At 39.6% G+C, this 9,219-nt stretch overlaps 1 protein-coding gene across 1 annotated transcript in view; it reads right to left on the reverse strand.

Annotated features, from left to right (window-relative positions):
- The window catches only part of NOP58 (NOP58 ribonucleoprotein), a 26,758-nt gene extending 17,896 nt beyond the window's left edge, over positions 1 to 8,862 (reverse strand). The window contains exons 1-4 of the mRNA XM_004674824.2: positions 8,627 to 8,862; positions 5,349 to 5,425; positions 3,292 to 3,344; positions 1,061 to 1,146 (exon numbers count right to left, since the gene is read on the reverse strand). Coding sequence (XP_004674881.1) covers positions 1,061 to 1,146; positions 3,292 to 3,344; positions 5,349 to 5,425; positions 8,627 to 8,671 — 261 coding nt within the window. The 5' untranslated portion in view covers positions 8,672 to 8,862. The remainder of the gene's footprint in view (positions 1 to 1,060; positions 1,147 to 3,291; positions 3,345 to 5,348; positions 5,426 to 8,626) is intronic.
- Positions 8,863 to 9,219: the final 357 nt, after the last annotated feature.

Here is a 9,219-nt window from a genome sequence, read left to right on the forward strand (position 1 = left end):
TGCCTCAATGTAAATATATCTGCAGAGACCCTGTTTTTTTCCTACTTCTGATACAGACGTGTTACAAATTCTCTCCTTGTAAAACTTCAGTGATGGAAAACTTATTGTTGAAGGCAGGATACTTTGGGATAAGTGCTTTAATTTTTGGCAATTTCCCAATCTGCTACTTAGATCGGATAGTTTGGGCTGAACCAGGTACTAACTGTTCTTCCTTCCTGGCCATATCCCTACAAGTATGAATTATAAGCTCACTTCACCTATTTTCTGGGAAGATCAAAGTTGAGGGCAAAAACCACCTCACTGCCACATAGTTCTTCTAGAGGTCTCTGGCACTGTAAGAAGTTAGAATTCAATCTAATTTTGTTGGGTTTTAACTTTTACATTTTGTACATTGATTTCTTACAGCCGAATCCACCTTCCTAAGCCCTTCCTGGCAGCACAACATGTTAAAGAGCAGCACTATGAAGATGGCCACAGCTTCTTCAACACGAGTTTGATGCCCAGCCAGGGAGGTGACCACATGGCGGCAGACCTCTCCTGACCCACCCGCTGCTGCTCCCCTCAGCAGGGTACTTCATCAGTCTGCCTGTTCTGCTCCCCGCTGTCTCTGGTGAATCCTCTCACCGCCCCTGTACCTCTGGCCTATATCCCAGTTCTATATGCATAAATAAATAAATCTTAAAAAAAAAAAAACTGCTTTGTAATAAAAGTTGGGTTCTTATAAGTTTTCAATCTTTTATATTTCTTAAAAACAGTTTATACTCTAGATCTTTAACATTCAAAACCCTTTATCTCCCCTTATCAAAAAATCTGTAAAACTCTTCATGATATGCATTGTAACTTAAAAGATAAGGCACACAGTGATAAAAGGAAAAAAGGAACAATTCAGTCAACTTATCTCAACTAACCACTTTTCAGCATCCCTTAGTAGTCCTCTCAATTCATGCAACTGTAGGCTGGTTCCAAATTCTATCATAGCCATTTATTTAGAAGACTTGTAATTTGAAAAGTTGACAGTATTTGAACTTTCAAGGACCAATGTAAATTCTTACCATCATACCCCATCACTCTTTCTTAAGCGACATGCCTGCTTTACATGCCTGCTGTGATATTTGCAACTACTTGGATTGGTTCTGTCAAAAGTGCCTTGTAATGGATAACAGGAAATTAATTCCCAAAAAGTACTAAGGCATTTTAAAAAAGATTTATTTATGCATACAGAAACTGGGATACAGGTCAGTCAGAGGCGTGGGAGTGAGAGGATTCACCAGAAACAGAGTAGGGAGCAGAACAGGCAGGTCATGGGGAGGTCTGCCATGCCATGTGAGTCACCTCCCTGGCTGGGGATCGAACCTGTGCTCCTGTAGCTTTGGTAGTTTCACAGTGCTGTGCTTTAACCAGCTGTGGCACCAGGGAGGGCCCATAATGTTATGGTATTTTAATAAGGTAATACTCAATTTTCTATAAAAATAGATGGGAAAAGGCACTATAGAGATTTTACAACCAGATTCCTAACAGAAATTGTTACTTTCATTCATTTATTAAAAAATTTACACTGAAATGTAGGAATGTGACAGTTAAGAACAAAATTGTCTCTGGGGCCCTCCCTCATGGCGGGTTTAAGTGCAGCACTGTGAAGCTATCCACAGCTGCAGTACAAGAGTTTGATCCCAGGCCAGGGAGCTGATCTACATGGCACGGCAGACCTCTCCCTACCTGACCCATTCACTGCTTCCTTCAGCAGTGTATCAGTTGATCTGCCTGTTCTGCTCCCCACTCCCTTACCCTCCACATGTCTGTTTATATCCCAGTTCTATCTTTAAAAAAAGTTAAAAAAAAAAAAAAAAAATAAAGTGTCTGCCGTCATGGAATAGAAGGGGCAGGAGAGTGGTTATCAAAGGAATGAGTTTAAATTCTAAATTCTATGGCATTTTCTGTGTTTATCTTACATTATTTTAAGGAATACCAAGAAGTCTGATAGGGAAGTGAGATATCTCTCAAGCTTCAGATTGATTTGTAAAATAGTGATTTTTGTTTCAAGGATCAATTAACAATTCTGATGTGATGTATGCATCGGGTATTAATAGTAAAAACCACCTTTTGTTGGATAGAGAAAGGAGCTGAGCACTGAAAAAGGACTGGTCAGAAATATTCCAAAAAGATTAAAGAGGTTACATACAAAAAGGAATTAAAAAGAGGCCATCTGTGACTGAGGCGGTAATACTTTGCAGACAATTACCGGAGGACTAGTTCAAATCAGTCTGTGTACAATGCACCCCTGATTTGACTATATATCTAACCATTTTTTCAAGCATTTTACTAAAATGCTATCACATTTTTGTTTTTTAAAACTGGCGAGCTGTTGGTTCCTCCCCTTTGGTTTACCCACGCCGAGTTTGAGGTTGTCTGTTAATGCCCCAGCACATTTAGTTCTATTTCTCATCTTTAAGAGAACTATACCCTGATATCAAAATTATGAGTCTGTCAAATTCTTGCCTAACGCTTGGTCATATTCTTTATGCTCCTTCGTTTTCGTTTTCAATTCACCACCAACACGATGTCTAACTTGTGACACAGAATGTAAAAACCTTATGATTAGGGGTTTATCAAATCTTTTCCCTTCTAACATTAAAAAAAGAAAACAAACTCATGTAATCAAGTATTAATGATGTTAAAACTAGTTAATAAACCCTATCACTATGTCAACATGAGGATTAAAGGATTAGTCAGCTATTCTTCTAAATCATTTAAAAACCATGTCTGTTTTAGATAAACCCTCTAGTTTTCATATTAAACACACAAATTCTTAATTTTTCTAAAACTTTTAATAATATAGTTCTTTTTCTAACTAAAAACATATACCCTGGGATAGTAGCTTTATTGTTCTTTCAGCTGTAAATCCTGGCTACACTCAACTTTACTCGTGGGTTGTAATTACTAGAGTTGTGTACTTGACATTACCTTGGTCCCTTGTAGAACAGCTTTTACTGAACTGTGCTTCAGCACTAGGCTGTTGGTTTCCACAGGGAGATCAACTTAACCACTTCACACCTCTCATCACATGGGGGGAAAAAAACAGCCCTATGGTGAAAAAAGCTAACTCAATGTTGTCTCAGTGGTAGTGACGAATTTGCATTAAGATCACTTAAATTCAGTTCCGAAAAGAATGCATCATTGACAACATTGAATAAGGTTAACTCAGGTAACTGAAGCAAATAATCTTTAAGTAAGGTAATAAATGGACAAATTAATGATAATAATGAAAAAACAAAAGCTAGTCTTTGACTTTACCTGCTAGGGCTTCTGCTGTATCCTGAAATTTCTCAAAGTGTTTTAGTTTTACTCTAGAATAAAAAAAAAAAAGTTATAAAAGCATACTGATTCTGCAAGGCACATGTTTAGGAAAGAGGGATTGGCAAAAGGTCCACGCCCCTTTAGACATGTTTTTTTCTTATAACATACACTTAGTTATCTCCTCACCCTTTATTTAGGTAGCAATGGGTTTATGACACTTTGTATGAATTAGTGGTAGAATAAAATTCCTGTCACTGGATACCAGGATGTAACTACATATCCTTTATGAAATGACCATTTTCTCTAAGTGGTGCACTAGCAATGTTTAGGCTATTATAAATAAGGTTCAAAGAAACTCAAGAAATCAAAAAGGTATGCTAATGTAGTTAAACCTCAGGAAAGATGTTGAAGCTTCAACCTAAGCTCTGATGCTTAAATTTGGACACAAGTACCCTATACGATAGCATAGAACTGGCCTACCTTATATAGGTCAGGAATCTTACAACATTCATTGGTCACTCTAATATAAATGATTCCTATTGCCTTTACTTTACCCCCATCCTCTCCATACACTTATTTATGGGCAAGGCATGTTCTGTTGAAGCAAATATAGGTAACCCATTGTTGCCTCAGTGGTAGTGACGAATACTTGAATTAAATCATTCAGATTCAGTTCCAACAAGAATACATCATTGACAACAATGAATCAAATGAAGTTCTGTCAACTGAGTTAAACTAGTCTTCTGTTTATGTCTAAGAGTGCTACTAAATAAGGTTTTACAACATGGCAGACTCTTCAACTCAATTAACATTGCAAATTTAAAAGGCAATAAATTCATCTTAATCTGCCCTATCCCCAATGCATTTCCATCCTTCTGTTCCTATCTCTCTAGTCTTCTATAACTGCATGAATAGATGTTCATGGATACTGCAAAATGGAAATCACATTATACACACCAGTCTGAAGTGGGACAGCCAGGTGGCTGCAGTGTTAAGTCTCAGTACTAGCACCTAAAAGGCCTAAACAAGGTGCAGCACACCTCCCCTGTTTTGCCCACTGCTCCCCTTAGCAGGATACTTCAGTAGATCTGCCTGTTCCACTCCCCAATCTGTCCTTGGGGACTCCTCTGACCTGCACCCCACATCTTCTATGCAAAAAATAAATAAGATCTTTGAACAGCACTACTCTGAAGTGCTTGATATTTCATGGACCTCTCTCCAGAGCAACAGACGATTTATAAGCATACAATGTATTCAACAATTCAGCCAGTAATGGACATTTTAAAGTTGTTTGAAGTTTTGGATCTTTGCCATTATAAATACTGTATCTCTATCTTGTTCCCTAATTGTTTAATACAAACTTCTTGGATTTATCAGTCTTTATCAAGTTTATGTAGTTTCCTTTTTTGTACATGAATTATCAAATGCACTGATATCCAAAAACAATCCAGATTCAAATTTATTAAGAAAACAGTCAGGTCCTTCCCTAGAACCAGACACACCAAACGAGCTGTTTAAAGTTGGTAATATAGGTATCTTTACTCTGTACGAGGAAAGTCAGCTCTTTCCTACATTTGTTCTGTCAGATGGGTCTCAGAATTATATTCTACATTCTTCTCCACTAATCTTGGGGAACTCAATTCTAGCTTTCAGGATTTTAATTATTACTCCAGAGAGAGCCAGAAAGACAAAGAATGAGTAAAACATGAATTATGATTAAAAAAATAGAATAAAATGTTAGAGAAACTAAGTTAATCTGCACTTCATGCTATTACTTTTAACAGAAATCCATGCTTAATACATAAACCCTGCTTTCAAATATTTTATAATAGTAACTTTGGGGTGCTGTCAAATCTAATACAACTAATACAAATTAGTAGAGGTGGCCTCTGCTCCAAAGAATCTTAATAATCAGGGTCACAGCAGTATTATTCCTAAAACATTTCAAAACAAAGTGATGAATATAACATATAACATACGGAATCAGAGAAAAAGTTTTAAAAAATCTCTAAATGTTAAACCGAGCTAAATTCTTAAGTGTCAAGATCACTTACATTTTATTTGCTTTCTCTGGTGTCTCAAATTCTTTCCACAAACTATCAACTTCTTGAAGTTTCTTTTCATTCAGTACCTGTAATATTTAAACAATTTTTTAAAATGGCAATTTAGGCATGTATGGCTACAGCTCTCCAAGTACAACTATAAATATAAAATGGGTGAAAGCTCCTTTTCTCTGAAATAAGTTTCCTTACAAAGCATAAAATTTTGGTTAAATTAACTCAAGTTACCCATTTAATAATAACTGAGTGTGAAGTCAGATCTATGTGGGATCTTTGCTGGAAACATTCTATTTTTAAGAATTCCCTCACTTTTGCATGCCTTGAGGAAATAAAGAAACACAGTTACACACCTGCACTGAACAATGGGACTAATGGTCAAATGAATTAGAATTAAAATTTCACTTCCAGTTGTACTAGACACATTTTAAGTGACAACTATATATGAATAATGGTTACTACACACTGGGCAGTACAGCTAGAAAAGATCTAGGCCAAAGGAAGACTTTAGATGTATTCTGCATGTCATATGATATTAGGGACACCGGTTGAGTATTTGCAATATTCTAGAAATGACTAGACTAGTTCTTTTACTTATTTTCTTTACACTCGTGTATATAACTTCTAAATAACAGAATTTCTTAGAAGTGTTTCATTTTGAACCACTCTGCATATATGGGTATGTGTATACAGTCATGATATAAAATCTATTTCTTAAAAAGAAAACAAAGATCAAGAAAAAGACAAAATTTGCAAGCTGACCACAGATCTGAGGCATACAGAAAGCATTTAGCAGTTTTCACAAAACTCTAAAACAAATCCAAAAAAATTTGCAAGGCCAATTTATTCACAAAAAATGGGTAACTGCTATGAACTCTAAACACAAATGAATCAATGTTTCAGGAGTCAAGTCCTTATTATTCTATGAAGTTACACAAACAATTTAACAATTTTGATCAGTAATCTGCAGATAAATAACACTGAAACTGCAACAAAATAGTCGTTTTATAAAGAATACTCTTCACATAATGAAAAATTCATACAAAGTTGAAAATTTTATGACTTAGGTGTAGAAACCAAACAATTACTAAACCAACTCCCATTATCACAAGCAACTGTGGACTGTGAGGAACTCCTTCCCCTGGTCAGCATCTAATTCAGGATACATATAACATCAATTTAGATAAATTTATTTACAGATGCTGTTGGGCAAGAGAATTGGGGACGCCGGCAGAACTCCACCTTCAAATTTAGAAGAGACTGGGAAAAGTAAAACTGATACCTTCCTGGGCTCTAAGCCATTAAACCATCCCTTAAAATGAGGGCAATTACAGACAACTCCAAAATAATAGGATAAATAAACAAAATCAGTTTTTTATTTTTAATCATTGATTTTCTTTAAAAAGGTCTATTTAACCAGCGAGTTAATGTAGAATTCTAACTTCAAACGTTAGGAGAAACTTCGAGAAAAAAAAAATTCCTCCAAATCAACATTATAACCATCCAAACTTTCAAACTATTGATTCACAGCCAGAATGCCCTACATATTTTATCTAGCACTTTTTTATGTGAGCATGTGTGTGTATTTATATATACACAATACACATATATGTATGTATGTATGTATGTATAAATTTTAAAAGCACTTGTTTTTCATGGTTATATTCGGAGTTCTGAAGAATGCCTGGATCTGGATTACATTCAATTTACCTCACTCTTCCTAACATCCCAAATAGCATTCCCCTAGAGGAACCTTCCTGTTTAACCTTTTCCGTGCTGCCAGACTTCTAATTTCACTTTTCCTATTGTAATTTTTTTTGGGGGGGGAGTTATTGAGGGGTTCTTGGGCTCACTCTGGGAAAGGTTTCCCCAGAGTTCCCCGTTCAGCGGCATGTGGCGAATCCCCCAGGCGAGTTTCTCCAAGAGACAGAGGCTCAGTTATATTTAAAGAGCAGGTTTATTAGGGAAAAGGACTGAGTAGTACAGGACTCTGGCATAGGCACAAGCGTACCAGAAGAGCTGCCCTGAAAGGGACGGGTTTGCTGAGAGGCCTGCATGGTTACAGGCAGGTGGCCTTAGGGAGAGTGGCCTCTGCTAAGGGAGATCAGTGCAGAGAAGCCCCCGCAGGTACTGATCACAAGCAGTCAGGAGGCTGCAGCCCTGCTACGAGACAGTGGGTGGGAAGAAGCACCTGCATAGTCACAGGTGGGTAGAGGACTGCTGGGCAGAGGACTGCTGCCCCGAGCCAGTGCAGAGACTGCCCTGACATAGTCCTTTTTCTCTTTGGGAGGAGTCACTCACTACTTTGTGGAGTGTACTGTTGGCTATTGATTTAGGGTAACTGTGGAATCCTAAAGGGATGGGAGATTTCACAATGGGCTCAATCTCTGTATCTTTACTCAACATGTGCTTCAACATCGACACCCCCGAGAGCACTCTGATACCTGCTTGGGCCTTATTTATGCCTTGTGATACGGCACTGTGTTAATGGTCATAATGTTAGCTCCTTCTGCCCCTACCTCCTTGCAGAAGTCGGGTTTTAAGCTTGTGATGTCTCCTTCAGGTATTCTACTCTCCCCCCCCCCCCCATCACATTGAAACAACCAAATTGCAAATAGATTATCTCTTCCAGCTTTCAAACCTGAGATGAAGTTGCAGGCCCAAGTTTGACATCGTAAGCTTCACAGAGCCCGCAAATGAACTTTTTAGTTTCCCCCTCTCCCAAAAAAACCGCCCAAAACTTTCTCTTCCCTGTCATCACTCACCCACTTACTGAAATCAAAACCCACACCTAATGCCGTCAGTTCTACCGTCAAAATTTCTGCGAATGCTTCCCTGCACACCAACCTTACTCCAAGCAGTTTTATCTGCCCACGTTCAAGGAAATATACCCTTACTTCCTTTCTCGTCCCTTCGTAATCTATTCTCCACAGGGCAAGTCAACTTCACTAATACGATTAAGCCTCACTCCTCTGCTTAAAGCCTTTCAATAATTCCTCACAACACTCAAGAATAAAACATGTAAAATCCTAACACGGCTCCTGTCCACATTTCTTAACCCGATCAAGTCTTTGCAATCAGAACCCAAGCGGCGAGGCCACGTGTTCCCCGAAACACGTGCCTCCCAAGGCCAAAGCTTCCCCTTTCCTTTCAGAGCAGCGGGCATAAAGGGCAGGCACTCCATCCGAAGCAGGGAGTCCTCTCCTCAGATCTCAACCTCTTCTGCCTGCCCAACACACCCGCTTTTCTCCTCCAACGTTCGCTCTTCCACCTACCTTAAAGATGGCGTAGCCCACGGACGTTTCAAACAGCACCAACATGGTGAGGCCGGGCCGAAGCGCGGCGCTGCCCGCCGCGAGCTCTTACACCAGCAGGAAAAGGCCAAATCTGCCGCCCCAGAGGCTCAGGCCGCGGCCGGCCAAGCTCACACGCGCACCCCTTCCCGCAAGCACTCAGAGCACGCTGCCTGTGCGTTCCACACCGGGAAGCGCGCAGAACGTAGGAAAGCGCCTCTCCCTCTCCAAGGAGTCTGGGCTGCGACGTCACTTCCGCAGAGGCCGGGCCGCAGGCTACGCGGGCTCTTCCGGAGTGTTCCCGCCACAGGGGACCATGAAAACAACGCGAGATTTGTGAAGAAAGGAGCACGCTGGGAGGGAAGGCGGCCGGAAGGGAAGGCGGCCTGACTGTGCTGGAGCCGAAGGGACTCAGTTTTTACTAGCACGTTTTGAAACTCTCGTGTCTGGTACATTTTACCTTGAGAGAAATGCGAAATTGTCACGATGGCCGCCTCGGATATCTGGAATCTGGGAAATGCTCGCCGTTAGACTATTCTGGATAGCCCCTCCTGCTCTGTGACTCCATGCCTGTC

Source organism: Condylura cristata, unplaced genomic scaffold (assembly GCF_000260355.1).
Source record: "Condylura cristata isolate star-nosed mole 26May11 unplaced genomic scaffold, ConCri1.0 scaffold00002, whole genome shotgun sequence".
In the NCBI taxonomy this organism is placed as follows: Eukaryota; Metazoa; Chordata; class Mammalia; order Eulipotyphla; family Talpidae; genus Condylura; species Condylura cristata.